The sequence below is a fragment of the Trichechus manatus genome, unplaced genomic scaffold, assembly GCF_000243295.1.
Source record: "Trichechus manatus latirostris isolate Lorelei unplaced genomic scaffold, TriManLat1.0 scaffold00004, whole genome shotgun sequence".
Classification (NCBI taxonomy): domain Eukaryota; kingdom Metazoa; phylum Chordata; class Mammalia; order Sirenia; family Trichechidae; genus Trichechus; species Trichechus manatus.
The window spans coordinates 31,467,893-31,487,436 of record NW_004443940.1 but is presented as its reverse complement, the minus strand read 5'-3'; the positions used below and the strand labels follow the sequence as shown (position 1 = coordinate 31,487,436).

Below are 19,544 nucleotides of genomic sequence, written 5' to 3'. Positions count from 1 at the left end.
TGTCTCTTGTAGACAGCATATTGATGGATCCTGTTTCTTATCCATTCTGTCACTCTCCGTAAAGACACAGGTATTTTATCAACTATTAGTTTGACATCTTTTCATTAAACAATGCAGTAAAATTTGTTTTACTTGGCATTATGGTAACCAAGACATTTGTATGTAAATATATAATGTAACTAATAATTCATGTTCATAACACAGGTGAGAATTCAAAGCTGAAGAATGATCACCTTATGATTTGGGATTTTAGTTCATTTTATTATATTCTCATTTCTGGAACACTGCAATCCATGTATAGTGTCGTTTCCATGTAACCGCTCATTCATTCATTCATTCAGTAAAGACTTCTTGAAGCTGTAGTATGTGTATTGGTCCCTGGAGACAGTGTCTTTCCTTAAGGAGCTTATATTCTAGTGACAATTTCTAGGCACTGCTTTGTCACACAGCCCTTTACAAGGCACAGCTGAGCACAGAAGCGAATAAAAGGTTCTGTGCTGCTAACAGTGGGCATAAAGACATGCTTTTCACTCCTGTAGGAACAGGGGAGCCATCTCCTGGCAGCAGGTCAGATAACCAAGTCATTCAGCCAGCAGAAGAGACAGCAAGCACCATCCAGCAAGAGCACAAGAACCACCAAAAGAAACTGCAGAAGACTAAAAAACACACAGGCTGACCTACCCACTGTCATGACAGCACACAGTATAGTAAACCAATATTCACGATGAGAAAAATTTAGAGACATTCAGCATGTGATTTAACAAAGCAAGTATACATAGTGCTTCACAAAGGTCTAATTTATAATAACTTATTTTAGTTAAGTTTTAGGAGTAAGGAAAAATATTTAAAAACTCACATGTAACAACTTTTCTTACCGTGTTAGATGAAAAAGTTAAGTCTACTATATTTTAAAAAACTTCCTTAAAATACATTCGCTGAGTTTATTATTAGTCTCATCTTACAGATGAGGGGGGAAACAAAAACCCTAGAGGTTAAAAGTAACTTGTTTTTAGAATAAAACTCAAAACTCCTAAAAAAAACCAGACTGACTGTACCAATAATAGAGGAACCCCCAAGCCTACGGCCCTAAGGTACCTTTTTCTATTTTTTTTTTTTTTTTTTAACTGTTGTGCTTTAAAAGTGACAGTTTACAACTCATGTTAGTCTCTCACTAAAATTTATACAGTTATGTGACCCTAGTTGCTCTTCCTATACTGTGACAGCACACACCACCTTTCCTCCCCGGTTTTCCCATGTCCATTCTCAACCAGTTCCTGCCCCTCTGCCTTCTCATTTCGCCTCCCGACAGGAGCTGCCCATTTAGTCTCATGTATCCACTTGAGCTAAGAAGCACACACTTTACGAGCATCATTTTAATGTCCCATGGTCCAGTCTAATCTTTGTCTGAAGAGTTGGCCTCAGAATGGTTTTAGTTTTGGTCTAACAGAGTCCAGGGGCCATGTCTTCCAGGGTCCCTCCAGTCTCAAACCATTAACTCTGGTCTTTTTATTAGCATTTGAGTTCCGCACCTCACTTTTCTCCTGCTCCATCTGGGACTCTCTCTAGTGTTCCCTGTCAGGGTCATCACTGGTGGTAGCCAGGTACCATCTAGTTCTTTGGTCTGAGGCTGATGAAGTCTCTGGTTTATGTGGCCCTTTTCTGTCTCTTGGGCTAATACTTTCCCTTGTGTCTTTGGTGTTCTTCATTCTCTTTTGGCTCCAGGTGGGCTGTGACCAGTTGATGCATTTTAGATAGCCGCTTGCTATCTTTTAAGACCCCAGACGCCACTCACTGAAGTGGGATGCAGAACATTTTCTTAATAAACTTTGTTCTAACTGACCTACATGTCCCCTGAAACCATGGTCCCCAGATCCCTGCCCCTGCTATTCTGTCCCCTGAAGTGTTTGTTTGCCCAAAGCACCCTCTTAACCTGGAACTGAAGCCACTCCTGGAGGTCACCTTTCAGACAAATACTACACTGACCTATAAAATAAACAATAACACCCATGAGGAATATGCTCCTTTAAACAATCAACTATATGAGACCAAATGGGCAACATTTACCCAGAAGCAAAGATGAGAAGGCAGGTTAGGGCAGGGAAACTGGATGGATGGAAACTGGGCAGGTGGGGTGGCAGTGGCAAGAGTGACACTGCAGGGATGGTAGCCAGTGTCACGGAACAACGTGTGTACCAATTATTGAATGGGAATCTCGTTTGCTGTGTCAACCTTCACCTAACCAGTGTCACGGAACAATGTGTGCACCAATTATTGAATGGGAATCTCGTTTGCTGTGTCAGCCTTCACCTAAAACACAACAAACTCAAAACCTATTGTGGTCAAGTTAATTCCAACTCACAGAGACCCTATAGGACAGAGCTGAACTGCCCCACAGGGTTTCCAAGGCTGTGGTCTTTAGGGAAGCAGACTGCCACATCTTTCTCCCATAGAGCAGTTGGTGGGTTTGAACCACCAACCTTCTGGTTAGCAGCTGAGTGCTTTAACCCCTACACCACCAGGGCTCCTAAAACATGATAAAATGTTCAAAATAGTAATAACTTGTTTTGTGGAAAGCAGTGTCAATGAAAGGCCCAGAGTCCAATATAGCTGATAGAGATTCACTATTGTAAGAAATTAATCAAGAAGTCTGAAGCTTGTGTTGTTTGTTGTATTTACCATACCTAGTGTAAAACCAGCAGCCCTGGTGGCACAGCAGTGAAGAGCTCGGCTGCTCACCAAAAGGTCAGCAGTTGGAATCCACCAGCCACTCCTTGGAAACCCTACAGAGCAGTTCTACCCTGCCCCGCAGGATTGTTATGAGTCAAAATCGACTCAGTGGCCAACAAGTTTGGTTTCACTGTAAAAGGATTAAGTAGTTTACACCTAGGTTACACGCAATTGAACAGCTTCCCCCATAGAATCTACATTTCCTGGTTCTGATTTCAGACCAAAGACAGCAACCACTGATGGTGCACTAAGGGACTGAGCAGTTGTCAGGAACGATCTCATCTTCCATCCTCCGCAAACTAACTGGGCAGTGCAGCGTGGCTCCACCTTGAGGTGAGGTGAAGGACAGCCCCCATGGTACACATTAAGCACACCATAATGTCATCTCAACCACTGAGAAATAACACATGGTAAGGACTTGGTAATATTAGCTATTTTCAGTATATCTCAACTATATACCTGAAAATTACCGTCAAATTTAGTTATTTCTCTATTTAAGGCTTTCTGTTATTTCCTGAGAATACACAGCAAAAGACCTGTCTATGACAGCAGAAACCCGACCTCCTTTAACAAGCAGGTACTAGAAACCAAGCAAATGAGACATGGATTAGAAAAGCAGCCGTCTCGCCGTTTCACAAAATCTACTTACTTCAGAAAGTATTTCTTTGCACAACGGACAGTGTGAGGCGCGGTCGAGGCTGCACTCAAAACATTTTCGGCAAAACATATGTCCACACGGTGTAGTGACAGGCTGAAAGAGCAACCTGAGGGTGAAAAAAATCAGCGTTTTCAGCAGGAAAAGTCCAGAAGAGACTTCCGATAATCTCCTCTTTCTTTAACAAGGATTCCTTATGTAATTCCTTTACTCGTCTAGAATTCACTTCTACCCGTTTCCATTTTATAATTTCCCTTTATCAAAGTTTTGGAAAATAAATCATTACTGAGGTATTAAGTAATTTCTGATAATAAAACGTCTGTTACATTCAGGTAGAGAATTCAGGAATGCTGAGTTTTTAAGAGCTGCATGGATTCCATGCCATCCTACCTCATGCAAAGAGAACACTCAAAGTCAGTCACATCTATGGAGAATCCTGGACTTTCTCCAGTTTCTGAGTCCATGCTTCTTTGAGGTAAGGAAGCTGTATCTAAAAAAACATTTAAATGCTATAATTAACACTGCCACATGTGAATGACAGCATGCAATCAATACATTTCGTCTGGGGAAAAAAAGTGTAATGTTAACAGAGCATGCTGGACAGAACAGTTCCTGTCCAGTAAACAGTACACAGCAATAATTCGGACGGCAGGCACGAGCTAGTTAAAATTCTACCCTCAATTTTCTGCTACTTTTGACTATGAACTCACTGTGGCATCACCCATCTGAAGTGTTCTATTATCTCATAGCTGGATCTATTCACTTCAATATCAACGAGCATTTCTATCAAAGGGTAAACCCCACTGCCGTCGAGTCAATTTCAACTCAAAGCAACTATAAGGGTAGGCAGTAGAAAGCAAAGGAGTCAGATTGGTTCACTGTTGGTAGTTCTGGTTAACATTCTGATGGCCCGTTGGATAACAAATGTAATCTTACAACAAATAATGTGACTTCAAGGCTCTTAAAAAAAAATTCAATTATTTTAATAGGTATGAACAATAAAAAATTGTATGTACTTATACAAAACAAAATCGCTTACAAAACATTCTTACATACTACAATCATAAAACATATAGAATTGTGCCAACTGATTTACTTCTACGGCATCTGTAGCATTCGCAAAAATAAATTTAACATTAGTTTATATAGCCACATATACCATATGACAAAACTCATAAAAAATCAGGTTGATGGACCCGTTTGTCTGTTCTCCCCTCTTCATCACTTAAAATCCTATTTTCCCCAAATGAAAGAGACTCCACCAATCTCAGACCAGAAGAACTAGATGGTGCCCGACTACCAACAATGACCACTCTGATAGGGAACACAACAGTGTCCCTGACAGAACAGGAAAAAAGCAGGGTGCAGAAGTCAAATTCTAGTAAAAAGATCAGACTTAATGGTCTGACAAGGACTGGAGGAATTCCCAAAATTATGGGCCCCACAAACACTGTTAATCCAGAACTGAAACTATTCCAAAAGCCCACTCTTCAGACGAAGATTACACAGGAGTATAAAAAAAAAAAAAAAAAATACACGTGAGGAATGTGCTTCTTAGTTCAATCAGATATACGAGACCAAATGGGCAGCTCTGTGTCCAAAAGCAGGATGAGAAGGCAGGAAGGGACAGAACTGATCAAATGGACACAAGGGAGCCGGGGTGGAAAGGGGGAGTGTGCCGTCACATTGCAAGGATTCCAACTAATGTCACTTTTTGAATGAGACATTAACTTGAGCTGTAATTTTCACCTAAAGCACGATGAAAAGTTTCTGAAAGCAAATCTTAGGGGAAAAAAAAAAAAAAAATCCCATTTTCCCCTCTACTTTCAAATCCTGGGCTTTGCATCCTATAGAAGTGACCCATAAGGCACAGGTCAGGCTTTTTCAAAGTTTTCTTCTCTCTCCCCTCCCCATTATAAGTTCACAAAAATGGAGTAGTATCTTACTCAGTAGCGCCTACTATGGTAAATATATACTCAAGCATCGTAAACTACCTGTGTTTAAAAATACATATATTGAATGCTGGCTTACATTCTGTCACTCTGGAGTCACACAGCTCTATGACAGAAGGGTTTACTGACCTTTCTTGGGGGTTTTTCCAGGGGTGTTCGGGTCAGGCACATCTACCAGATCATCTGGGAACTGTCTCTTTGAACCAGTGCTGGGTTTTATTGAAAGGACGCTGTCTAGTATTTTTTCATCTTCTTCATAGTTTCGACCCATTAGAAAATATAAAACTGAAGCGTTGACATCTCTAAACACATAAGCTTTCTTGGATCGATTCTGGGTAAGAAGGAAAAAAGAATCCTGAATATTAAAGAAATCACATCATAAAAGGGGAAAAAAACAGTTAACAGTAACCCGTCTCAGAAGTCTTCGGAATTAAGAGTTTACTCTTCCTTTATAACTGGTTTGTCTATCAACTTCTGAGTTTTATAGTTTTCATGGTAAAATACAAGACCATTTCTTATCAGTCTTCCTGCGTGCGTATGTGTCCGGTCCCCCTAGTGGCGCAGTGGTTAAGAGCACCACTGCTAACCAAAAGGTCAGCAGCTTGAATCCACCAGCCACTCCTTGGTAGCCCTCTGGAGTAGTTCTACTCTGTCGTATAGGGTCACATGAGTTGAAATCTACTAGGTAGCAACAGGTTGTAGTTTTTTTGGTATACATATATATACACATATACAAGCAGTCCCCGGGTTACAAACATCAGACTTACAGGTAACTCGTACTTAAGAATGGACTTCTATAAAGCCTACTCTATTAAAATCTGAGTTAAATACAATGGTTCATGATAACAAATGCATGCACTACTTTGTGACACTCATGAAAACATTAACGTGGTTTGGAAGCTTTTAAGTGTTTTACATGCATGAAAAGGTAAAACGTATAATATGTACTAATACAAACACTGGACAGACATTGAATAAGAATGGTATGTACCTGTTACAACTTCAACCTACAAAATTCAAGATGGACTTAAGAACAGATCTGGGTGGTAACTCGGGGACTGCCTGTGTATATAACCTGTTGCTGAGTCGATTCCAACTCACTGCGACCCTAGAGCAGAACTGCCCCAGAAGGTTTCCAAGGCTGTAATCTTTTACAAAAGCAGACTGCCACATCTTTCTCCTGTGGAGCAGCTGGTGGGTTCAAACCGCCTACCTTCTGTTCAGCAGCTGAGCCATTTAACCACTGTGCCATCAGGGCTACTTATATAAATGTACATAACATGTGTGTGTGTATGTATATAAAATAAACATGTCATATACAACGTTTTATATATAGACATGTTTATGTGCATATACATATACACACACACACTATATAAATACATATAAACAGATTTCGCCTATTCATAGAATTCCTGTTTTTTCCTCCAAGCCAAAATAAATGCAGTCTCCTGATGTCCTAGGTGTTCTAAAATTCCTTTCTTTCAATCTTCATTTTCACTGTTTCAGCTGACTTCCTTTAAAATTTTCATCTCTCAGACTGAGGAGCTACAAATTGGTCTTGAGAAATAACTTCTAACTAACATAACACCACAATGGGTAAACAACTTGTAAAAACATTTAAAATAAAGGAATTATGTAACAATCAGGATCATACTGAAAACACGTGCACTTCACACACCTTAGCACTCCCTGCATTACGACCCTCTCTCAGAGAAGATGCGGCACTTGAACGGCTGTTAGAATGACGTGTTAGTCCGGTGTTCAACATCCTGCTTTGTATGGAAGACGCTGAATTTTGATGCACATTTCCTGAATCTGGAAAAAACAACTCACATATCACCTGTAAAAATTAAGGAAAAAAAGGTTTGTAAGACACATTTTAAAAAAATGCCTTAAAGATTCAGAGGATGCTCTGAAGCCAAATAGGCTTAAAAAACTGAAAAGATTTACCATATCCCATTCACCAACCGTTTAAAATCCCAAGGTTTTTGAAACCATATAGTCAATGTTTTAAGCATCCTAGCTCCCAGTCTCCTTCCATGTCAATCTTCCCAAATAAAAACTCGACTGCAGTCCAGTTGATATCGACTCACAGCGACCCTATAGGACAGAGCAGAACTGCCTGCTAGGGTTTCCAAGGAGCAGCTGGTGGATTTGAACTGCTGACCCTTTGGTTAGCAGCCAAGCTCTTAACTACTGCACCACCAGGGATCTTATCTAGGTTGTAGGGGTTCCCAAACTGAATTTAATCTGTGATCACCCACAGGATTCAGATCTTTCTAAAACATAGCTCTATTTATAAGAAGAACCAAAATGGTCACCTAGCAAAGAACTTTAAAGGAAGGGAGGATAAAGGGCCACTGATTCTGGTTAAAAAGAATGGGGGGCAGTGACTGCCAGTTAGGCATTCTGCCTGTCATTCAGATGGTCCTGCCAAACCTCAAGGACCCAACAGAATCCAACAGTTTGAAGGAGGCAAGAAAGAGTGACCAGAGTCTTTTCTTCCTGTTCTTCACGTGACAATGTGAGCACCCTGGAATCCATGACCTCCATAGCAACGGGCAACAGCATCCTCAGCTGTTGGTGGCCAGCAGAGCTACCGGTGGCTAACAGGTACAGTCCCACGTTTCACGGGCCTCAACAGGCTAGCACCGTTTTTGGCATCATCTGTGATAGAAGATACTGTCCCACTGAGCAATCACACATAGAATGATAGACAGAAAAATCATCCTGTCTGTAAAAGCACCAGACAAGAATCCGCAAGGCCTAAACCTCTGTCAACAAGCTCATCTCCCTGAGCTTGGACTGAGAATTTCTCACAATGTTGTGGGGGAGGATCAGTTGAAATATGTTCTAAGATTCTTATGAAATTTTCAGATGGGACAAGGCAGGCAGGGATAGTTAAAATAGTAGACTCAAGTTTCAATATTATTTTGACAAGTGGAAATCTAACAGGATTAATAATGACCCATCAACTGTGTAACAAAAGGATGTAAAGTTTTTACTAGACAGTTCTTACGGGGGGGGAAAAACACCTAGTTATTTTGGCTAACTACATTTCTAATGAGAGCCAACAGTGCCAGGCGTTTAAAAAAAAAAACAAAAACAAACAAACAACACCCCAAGATATAGGCCTAAGAGAAAAATAAAAGGTTACTATCTGTAGTTGTCGGACCTGGATACTGCAGCTTGGGGGAGTGGGATGCCCCCGAGGAAGAAATCCTAGAAAACCTGTTCTAGGCAAAAAGGATGTTTGGCCCAAAGAACAACTTCAAGCTAATATGAGAGCTGTTCTCCAATACCTGAAGGTGGTCTGAAATGTAGGAGTGAACCAATTCATCTTCTGTTGCTCAACGAAACAAAACTAAAACTGGTAAGTGGAAATTAGACAGTAGATGTGTAGCAGAAGTTAATAAATGGTGAAAGAAGCAACCTCATAAAAAACATAACTGAGGGTCACTGGAAGTGCTGAGTAAAGACTAGGAGACTAATATACAGGGGTTTTTATACCATCGATTTCTACATTGACTCGATGACCTGTGATGAAAACTGGGCTAAATGTTTCTATGAAAGAACATATTTCTGTATCATGCTGGCAAAGCTTTGCTGAAAATTTTAAGTCCACCTATGTAGCTGAACCGATTTTTTATACATTATCTTATAGGATTCCTTTACAAACCATACAACTCGAAGTTCCAAACTCTAGGGAAGAAAATTTTTTTTTGCCTCTCCAGACTCCCACATCGACCCTGCTTCACTTTATGTATTTCATTATTTCAACCAAATTGAGTATATGTATGTTATCTCATTGAAATATCCTGCTTTATCTATGGACAGAAATATAGCGCCTATCTAGATGTCATTAAGTCAACTTTATCATTATTATTGAGTGTGTTTTTCATTACATTGCCACAGTAATCAGTACTACGTTCATTTTATATGCAAGAGTTATTCAGTATGGACGCAAAGACTATAAACCATGATTTTTGAAGAAAAGTTAAAGGAAATCAGACCTTCTCCGCTTCTTCTTTCACTGTCTGGAATTCAGGATTTAATGCAAGGCAGTAGAGCAACTCCTTCAACATTTCTTTAGTTCTTCCCAGTCTAGAAAGAGCTTGAGCTTTTACATGATGTCCCTGGAGTCATCAAAATAGAAGGAATACGTTTAGAAGACAGCACATATAAGCTTGCATACAAATACCCCGACAAAATCATTAGAACTATTTGTTTTGATTTCACATCAAGGAGGATCAACAAAAATTCATCAAGAATGGCTCTAGTTCTAGTACATCTCCCTGCCTTGGACACTTGTTAAACTTCAGTGTCTCACAAATACTATCTGCAGTTAACACAGGAGTCACCATACCTGAAATTTGCTGCCTGAATCAGCTCTAAGTACCACACTAAGAAGAGAACTGCCTGTCTGCCAACATGAAATTCATTCACTGGTTACAGGTCACTACCACATTGCTGCCTTCAACAAATTTACAGTCTTGTGGAAACAGTCATGTCTAGAAATTACTATAGTATAAAGCATAGCATACTTAAACGTACCATGATAGGAACAAAATGCAATGTGGGTCATTTCCAAGAGTTTTTTTTTGTTTTATGGATGCGGTATCTTCTCAATCTTTGAAAATGTCATCATTTTTCACTAGTTCATGAATTCTGTTTCCACTGGGGTCAGTTGCTCTGGTTATTTTGCCCTTTCTCTTCTGGCCAATGAATCTGGGATCCCTGGTTGTTTGCTCATCTGTAAGCTGACTGTCAGGTCATACAGTAACCACAAGCTTAGCTTTAAGAAAAACTGCCAAACTGTCTTCCAAAAGCCTGTCCCATTTTGCATGCCCACCAGCAATGTACATACAAGTTCCGGCTGCTCAACGTCCCAGTCATGTCACCGTACTCGTGTGGTCACTCTGTAATTTAAGCCATTCCAGCAGACATGTAGTAGCATACATTTCACTGAGGTTTTAATTTGCATTTTCCTGAAGACTAATGACATAGAGCATGTTTTCACATGCGTATTCGGTATCTGTCCTCTCTGGTGAAGTATGTCCCCAAATCTCTTGTTCAACATTTAACTGAGTTGTGTGAATTATCACTGACTTGGTAGAGTTACTTATGCATGCCAGACGGGACTCCTTAAACATATATGCCTTGCAAATAATTTCTTCCAATGCTATGTCTGCCTTTTCATGTTATAACACTATCTTTTGAAAAGCAGAAATTTGTAATTTTGATGAAAACCAGTTTACTAACTTTTTCTTGTACAGTTGTGCTTTTTGTGTCCTAGGGAATCTTGGCCTAACCCTAGGTCAGAGTCTCTCCGTGTTTTCTTCCAGTTTTATAGTTTTCACTTAGATACTTAGGTCTATGGTCCATTGGGAATTCGTTTTTTATATATGGTAAGGCAACGGCTGAGGTTCTTCTGCAAATATCCAATTGTCCCAGTACCATCTGTTGAAAAGATTATCCTTTCCTTACTGAAATACTTTAGTACTACTATAAAAATTAACTGACTCTGTATGTCTGGGTCTACTTTCTGATCTGCCTTCTGTTTTACTGCTCTGTAACTCTCAAGGAAATACCAGAGTCCTGATGACGTCACCTCTACAGTAGGTAAGTCTTGGAATCAAGTAGTATATATCTTACAACTTCATTAATCGTTTTCAGAATTGGTTAGGCTATTCTGTCCATTTCCATATGTATTTTAGAACCAGTTTGTCAATTTCTACAAAGAAAGCAAGCCTATTTTGGTTTTGATTGGGGTTGTGTTGAAATCAACAGTCCACGCGGGGAGATTTGACATCTAACATTGATTCTTCCGATCCATAAACCTGGTATATCTACACATTTAGGTGCTCTTTAATTTCTCTCAGCATGTTTTATAGTTTTCAGTGTACAGGTCTCACAGGTATCTTAAGTCCACAACTATTACTCAAATTTACCCACCAACCACTAACACCAAAGATGAAGAAACTGAAGATTTCTACCAACTTCTGCAGTCTGAAATTGATCGAACATGCAATCATGATGCAAGATAATCACTGGTGATTGGAATGCAAAGTTGAAAGCAAAGAAGGATCAGTAGCTGGAAAGTAAGGCGTTGGTAACAGAAACAATGCTGGAAATCACATAATAGATTTTTGCAAGACCAATGACCTACTCACTGAAAATACCTTTTTTTCAACAACATAAACAACAACTATACACGTGGACCCTGCCAGATAGAATACACAAAAATCAACCTGACTACATCTGTGAAAGATGATGGAGAAGCTCAGGATCATCAGTCAGAACAAGGCCAGGGGCCGACTACAGAACAGACCATCAACTGCTCCTATGCAAGTTCGAGCTGAAGCTGAAGAAAATTAAAACAAATCCGTAAGTACCAAAAATTCAGAAGAGATAACAAAACTTTTGATTATATCCCACCTGAATTCAAAAATCATCTCAAGAATAGACTTGACACAATGAACACTAATGACTGAAGACCAGGGCTTTATGGGATGACATCAAGGACATCGTACACGAAGAAAGCAAAGGGTCATTAAAAAGACAGAAAAAGGGGAAAAACATCAAAATGGATGTCAGAAGAGAATCCGAAATTTGCTCTTGCACATGGAGTAACTAGAGCAATAGAAGAAATGATGATGTAAAAGAGCTAAACAGAAGATTTCAAAGGGAGGCTCGAGAAAACAAAGCAAAACATTACGATGACACATGCAAAGACCTGCAGTTAGAAAATTAAAAGGGAAGAACACATTCATAATTTCTCAAGCTGAAAGAAATTAAGAAAAAATTCAAGCCTCAGGTTCCAATATTCAAGGATTCTACGGGCAAAAAACTGAAAGATACAGGAATCATCAAAAAAAGATGAAAGGAATACACACAGTGCCCGGACCAGAAAGAACTGGTCAACATCCAACCATTTCAGGAGGTAGCATAGGATTAAGAACTGATACAATGAAGGAAGAAGTACAAAAGCTGCACTGAAGACACTGGTGAAAATTCAGGCTCCCAAAATTGACAATACCAATTGAGATGTTTCGACAAATGGCTCCAACACTGAAAGCGTTCACTTGTCTATGCCAAGAAATTTGGATGACAGCTACCTGGCCAATCGACTGGAAGAAATCCATATACGTGCCCATTCCAAAGAAAGGTGATCCAATGGAATATGGAAATTATCTATCAGTATCATTAACATCACACTCAAGTAAAATTATGCTAAAGATCATTCACAAACGTTTGCAGCAGTACATCACAAGGAACTGCCAGAAATTCAAGCCAGATTCAGAAGAGGGCGTGGAACAAGGGATATCATTGCCGATGTCAGACAGATCCTGGGCTGAAAGCAGAGAATACCAAAGATATGTACCTGTGTTTTACTAACTATCCTAAGGCATTCGACTGTGGAAATCATAACAAATCATGGATAACACTGAGAAGGATGGGAATTCCAAAACACTTATTCGTGCACATAAGGAACCTGTACTTAGACCAAGAAGCAGTTGCTTGAACAGAAAAAGGGAATACTGCGTGGTTAAAATCAGGAAAGGTATGCGTCAGAGCAGTATCCTTTTACCAAACTTATTCAATCTGTATGCTGAGCACATCATGGCACCAGGATTGAAGAAGACTCACTGACAACCTGTGATATGCAGATAACACAGCCTTGCTTGCTGAAAGCAGAGAGGACTTGAACTTACTGATGAAGATTCAAGACCACAGCCTTCAGTACGGATTACAAACCCCAAAACCCACTGCCGATGAGTCAATTCCGACTCATAGCAACCCCAGTGTTTTTCCAAAGCTGTAAATCTCTACAGAAGCAGACTGTCACATCTTTCTCCTGCAGAGCCACTGGTGGTTTTAAACTGCCAACTTTTCAGTTAACAGTCAATCGCTTTAACCACTGTGCCACCAGGCCTCCTTCACTATGGAGAACACCTCAACATAAAACAATCCTCACGACTGGACCAATAAGTGACATCATGACAAACTGAAAATACTGAAGGTGTCAAGGATTTCATTTTACTTGGATCCACATCGACGCCCATGGAAGCAGCACTCAAGAGATCAACGACACCCTGCATTAGGCAAATCTGCTGCGAAAGAACTTAAAATGTTAAAAAGCAAAGATGTCACTTTGAGGACTAAGGTGCACCTGACCCATGCCATGGTGTTTTCAATAGCCTCACGTACACATGAAAGCTGGACATTGAATAAGAAGGATCAAATGCTCTGGGCACGTTATCAGGAAGACCAGTCCCTGGAGAAGACCATGTGTGGTAGAGGATCAGTGAAAGAGAGGAAGATCCTCAAACACATGGATTGACACAGTGGCTGCAACAAGCTCAAACATAGCAATGATTGTGAGGATAGCACTGGACCAGGCAGTGTCTCCTTCTGTTCTACATAGGGCCGTTATGAGTCAGAACCCACGCAATAGCACCTAACAACTCCCAAATGTAACATAAGTTTAAACAAAACTAACGGTATTATCTCCAAATTTATTCTACAAATTGTTTTCTGCTAGTATATAGACATACAATCAATTTTTTATTGTGTGGGTTTTTACATATCTACTTATATCCTGCAACCTTGCTAACCTATTAGTTCCAGGAGCTGTTTTGTCGATTCCCTAAGACACCCTTTATAGACAATTACGTATTCACTGCTGGTAAGTGGTAAAAGCAAACCTCTGCGTTCTTGAGCTTAGGGGAAAAGAATTTAGTTTTCTCCCATTAAATATGTTAGCTATAAGGTTTTTCATATACACTTAACAGATTTAGGTAGTCCCCAGCTATTCCTAGTTTGCCCAGAGTTTTTATCAAGGAGTGTTGATTTTTCTCCAAAGGCTTTACCTTCATTTTCTACCTATTTTTCAGCCTGTCAATATAGACAGATTTTCACGAGGTGTTTTTTTTTTTTTTTTTTAAACTTTCTTCCGCTGGTTTTATTATCAGGGTAATGAATGTTCTATTTTCTGGTAGAAGTTTTTAAGAATTAGTGTCCCTGGTGGCACAGCAGTTAAGAGCTCGGCTACTAACCAAAAGGTTGGCAGTTTGAATCCACCAGCTGCTCCTTGGAAACCCAATTGGGCAGTTTTACTCTGTCCTATAGGATTGCCGAGTCAGAATCGACTCAAAGGCACTCAACAATTTCCTTACACGTGGTATAATTCACCAGCGATACCATCTGGTCCCGGGGATTTTGGCAGGGGGGTGGGGGGGTGGTTAACTTTAAATTCAATTTTTTTAAAATAAAGGCAGGGCTACTAGGGTTTATCTATTTCTCCTTAAGTATTGGTAGTTTGTGTCTTTCGAGCAATTTATCCATTTCATCTAAGTTGTTGAAAGTATTGCTATAAAGCTGTCCATAATATTCCCTTATCCTTTTAGCAGCTATAGGATCTATAGTGAAGACCCCCCTTTTCATTCTTGGAATTGGTAACTGGTCTATTTTTTTCTGATCAGTTTTATTATCTCTTAAAAAACATCATCTGTTAAAGACATTTTCTGTTGTTTTCTTTGTATTGACTTCTACCCTTTATAGCATCTCCTCCTCCTGCTTGCCCGAACTTTCATTTGCTTGTTTTCCTAGTTTTAAGGTGGAGCTGAGATCACGGATTTGAGACCTTTCTTTGCTAAGCATTAATGTTATAAATTTCCCTCTAAGAATAGCTTTAGCCACATTTCACAAATTAGATATGTTTTTATTTTCATTAGTTTCAAAACACTTTCTAGTTTCCTTTTTTATTCTTCTTGGAGCTACGGATTGTTTAGAAGTGAGCTGAATGAACTGCAGATATTTAGGGGTTTCCCTGATGCTTTGTTAACTGCTCTTCTAATTCTGTTATGGCCAGAGAACACTCTTGAAACCTACTGATACTGGTTTTTCCAGCATGAGATTCCACAAGCATTGAAAATAACGTGTGCATGGTAGTGGGGGTGTGCGGTAATGGGGATAGTGTCCTGTAACTGTCAGGTATCAACCAAAAACAAGGCCAGTAGCATCTTTCAGATCTTACATACACTAACTAAAATTGACTTGTCAACTACTGAAAATGGCTTTAATTCACTATTTACAAGTGCAGGTGTTATTTTCCCCTTCATTGTTAGTTTTTCCTTCATATATTTTGATACAGCAATTATAAGTATTATGTGTCAATAAAGTATCTTCCTGATGTATACAAGCCCTGGTGGCACAGTGGTTAAAGAACTACGGCCGCTAACTAGAAGGTCAGCAGCTCAAATCCACCAGCTGCTCCTTGGAAACCCTATGGGGCAGTTCCACTGTCCTATAGGGTCGCTATGACTCGGAACCCACTCAACGGCAACAGGTTCAGTTGTCTTGTTTTTGGTCCCTGATCTATATATTTTTTTGTGATTACAGATTTTTCCTTTTGTCTCAAATTATTTTTCATTACGTTTCTAGTAGTACCCCTTGTCTAATAATATACCCACCTCGCCTTCTGTCTGCTTTTTATTTACCTGGTATGTTTTTATAGACAGTCTATTTATGTCTTGTTATTTGAAGTACATTTCTTGTAGACAACATAGTTCTCATTTTGGTGTACAATCTTATAGTCTAGGACTTTTAGTTGGAGTGTTTCACCTACCTATCCTTACTGTAACCATCAACAAGGTTGTGTTTATTTATCTCTTACTGTTTTTTATGTCTCATCTGCTTATTTAGTCTTCTGTTCCTTCTTTAGGGTTAACCAAGTATTTTCATTTTAATTCCTCTATCGGCTTCTTAGATATACCCCGGAGCATTATTTTTTAGCGAATGTTTTGGGTTTACAATATGCATCTTTAAAGAGTTATCCCTATCTACTTAGAATTAAAATTGAATTATTGTTGGGTGTCATCAAGTCAATTCCGATTCATAGCCACCCATGTGACACAGCAGAACTGCTCCAGAGAGTCTTCTAAGCTGTAATCTTTACGGGAGCAGACCTCCAAGTCTTTCCCCCCGAGAGTTGCTGGGTGGGTTCAAACTGCAACCTTTGAGTTAGCAGCCAAGCACTGAACAGTCACAGTGCTACAACTCCTTAAAATTCAATTATTTCAGGCAAAATAATACAAACCCAGCAACAGTATGTTTCCTCACTTCCTATTCTTTCTGATACTGTCGTTCATATTATATCTATGTACATTATAAACTCATCAATACAGTATTGTAGTTTGCTTTAAACTCAATTCTCATAAATTTCGTTTGCAGGATTTTGAAATTAAACTTTTCTCAGGCTTCTGTTTTAGATGCTTTACAGCATCTTTGACCTGTTTGTTTTTAATCCAGTTTTTATAATTGTTTATCTCCCGGGGGTTCACACAGCTACTTCACTCCTCTGCCATTACCCACTAAAGCCAAGTGTAAAGGTTTATTTTTAGGTCGCTATCTTAACCTGGGAACCCTCGTGGCGCACTGGTGAAGAGCTCAGGCTGCTAACCAAAGTCAACAGTTCAAATCCACCAGCCGCTCCTTGGAAACCCTAAGGGGTAGTTCTACTCTGTCCTATAGAGTCGCTAGGAGTCGGATTGACTCGATGGCAACAGGTTTAGTTTTTGTTTCATCTTATCCTGACTTATTTTTCTCGTTTTAAATACCATGTATATGCTGATGGTAACCAGATTCTACCTCTAGCATCACCCTCTCTCCTAGTATTTGCTAACTTTCTCCCCATTATATCCCTTATCTTCCAGCTCTCTGGGAGAGCAGCCATTTCAAAACACTTTGGGCAACAGCTCACTCATTTTATCCCCGGTGGCCCTCAGAAGCCTCCTAAGGTCATCAGTCATTCCTCTATGGAATGCTCTGTAATTTTTCTTAAATATGTCAGTTTTACTAATCGTCTTATTCTCCTTAAAAGTGCATCGAGGTTTTGTATAGCCTGGAGCTGACAATTTGGAAGTTGTCTTTAAGTAAGAAATTATGAATACCAGTTTGCTAGGACCTGGCCCAGGCCTTATGCAAGTAAGGAGCCCTGCAGTCTAAGCTTCAGTAGCTTCTAAATCTGTTTCATCTGCTTATCAAAAGCTACAGAAAAATAATACTGTCTTATATATACAAGATACTTCACAGTTTAAAGTTTCCACATGTACACATAATCTCAATCAATATTTGCATTTTTGATATTAGTGCACCAATAAGTGTTTATTACTTTTAAATAGTTTTCACACACCCATGTTCACTGCAGCACTGTTCACAATAAAAAAAGGAAACAACCAGGTGCCCGTCAACAGACAAAGGGATAAACAAATTATGGTCTACCCACACAGTGGAATACTACGCAATTATAAAGAACAACGATGAAGCCATGAAACATAACATGGAGGAAGCTAGAGGTTATCATACTAAGTGAATTTAGTCAGTCACAGAAGGACAAATATTGTATAAGACCAGTATTATAAGAACTCAAGAAAAACGTTTAAACAGAAGAAAACATCCTTTGAAGGTTACGAGGGTGGGGAGGGAGGATAAGGGTCATTTACTAACTAGATAGTAGATAAAAATCGTCTTAGGTGAAGGGAAGGACAGCACACACTACAGGGGAAGTCAGCCCAACCAGACTAAACCAAAGCTAAGAAGTTTCCTGAATATAATCAAACACTTTGAGGGACAGAGTAGCAGGGGTAGGAGTCCGGGGACCATGCTTTCAGGGGACATCTAGGTCAACTGGCAATAACAAAGCTTATTAAGAAAATGTTCTGCATTTTACTTTGGTGAGTGGCATCTAGGGTCTTAAAAGCTAGCAAGCAGCCATCTAAGATGCATCAACTGGTCCCAACCACCTGGAGTAAAGGAAAATGAAGAACACCAAAGACACAAGGAAAGTATTAGCCCAAGAGGCAGAAAGGGCCACATAAACCAGAGACTTCACATCAGCCTGAGACCAGAACTAGATGGTGCCCAGCTACCACCAATGACCGCCCTGACAGGGAACACAACAGTCCCAGATAGAGCATGAGAAAGGTGGGGTGCAGAACTCAAATTCTAGTAAGATGACCAGACTGAACTGTCTGAGACTGGAGAAACCCTGGAAGACATGGTCCCTGGACTCCTTTAGCCCAAAACTGAAACCACTGCCAAAGGTAACTCTTCAGACAAAGAGTAGACTGGACTCTAAGGCATAAAATGATACTCGTGAAGAGAGTGCTGCTTAGCTCAAGTAGATACATGAGACTAAATGGGCAGCTCCTGTCCGGAGGCAAGATGAACAGTCAGAAAGGACAGGGGCTGATTGAACAGACACAGAAAATCCGGGGTGGAAAAGAGTGTGCTGTCACAGTATGGGGAGAGCAACCAGGGTCACATAGTAGTGTCTGTGTATGAATTTTTGTATGAGAAACTAACTTGAACCATAAACTTTCATTTAAACCACAATTAAAGAAAAAAAGACTACAGCCTAGAAAACCCTATGGGGCAGTTCTACTCTGTAGGAATCAACTTGACAGCAATGGGTTTTGGCTTGTCTCCAGTTTTACCAGAAGGTTTCAGTCAATATCAAGCCTTGACTGGGTTGCTTGAAAGGTAGTTTCGCTTGGGTAAAATGCACGGTTCTAACAAGCCCCCCCTGGAGCTCGAGACTGTGACTGAGATGAAGCACTTCGGAACTAATCTGCCAACTCAGTCCTCCAATCCTTTCAATTTACCTTCCAATACGTCTTCCTAATTTTTAAGTTATAATAATTAACCTGGCAATAAGTTTCTGTCCTTTACTATCTTGAAGTGATTTAATATGGTATATTTATACTGCAGAAGATGGTCTCTACTAGGCACTTGGCAAGAACTGAGGCCCAGAGATTTGCAATAAATCCTGAAGATATGACCAAATTCCCAAAGGCTAAGGATTCATTTACTGCCTCTTGACAGTTACTATTAGCATGTATTCTGTCTTTTGTCAGAGACACACTGCCAAGTTTTCAGCTTAAAGATCGATACTGTGGAAGAAAATCCAGCTTTGGAAGGCAATATAGGTCTATTTTCAGTCGTAAATACTAGACTTCTAATAATTTAACACAAATGAGGCTCAATTATTACTGACAAATTACCTCAGAAAAAGAATACATTAAGGAATAAGATAAAAAGGTCTCAGGAATAGAAATAGAAAATGTTTCTAGTGAAGTAAACAAGGGGGAAGGCGGGCGGAGGGGGAAGGCGGGCGGAGGGGGAAGGCGGGCGGAGGGGGAAGG

General features: G+C 39.8%; 1 protein-coding gene across 1 annotated transcript in view; it reads right to left on the bottom strand.

The window, feature by feature from the left end:
- Positions 1 to 19,544, bottom strand: part of LONRF2 (LON peptidase N-terminal domain and ring finger 2) — a 46,524-nt gene that overhangs the window by 20,168 nt on the left and 6,812 nt on the right. The window contains exons 3-7 of the mRNA XM_004369407.2: positions 9,351 to 9,473; positions 7,016 to 7,177; positions 5,464 to 5,665; positions 3,773 to 3,872; positions 3,377 to 3,491 (exon numbers count right to left, since the gene is read on the bottom strand). Of these exons, the coding sequence (XP_004369464.1) occupies positions 3,377 to 3,491; positions 3,773 to 3,872; positions 5,464 to 5,665; positions 7,016 to 7,177; positions 9,351 to 9,473 (702 nt within the window). The remainder of the gene's footprint in view (positions 1 to 3,376; positions 3,492 to 3,772; positions 3,873 to 5,463; positions 5,666 to 7,015; positions 7,178 to 9,350; positions 9,474 to 19,544) is intronic.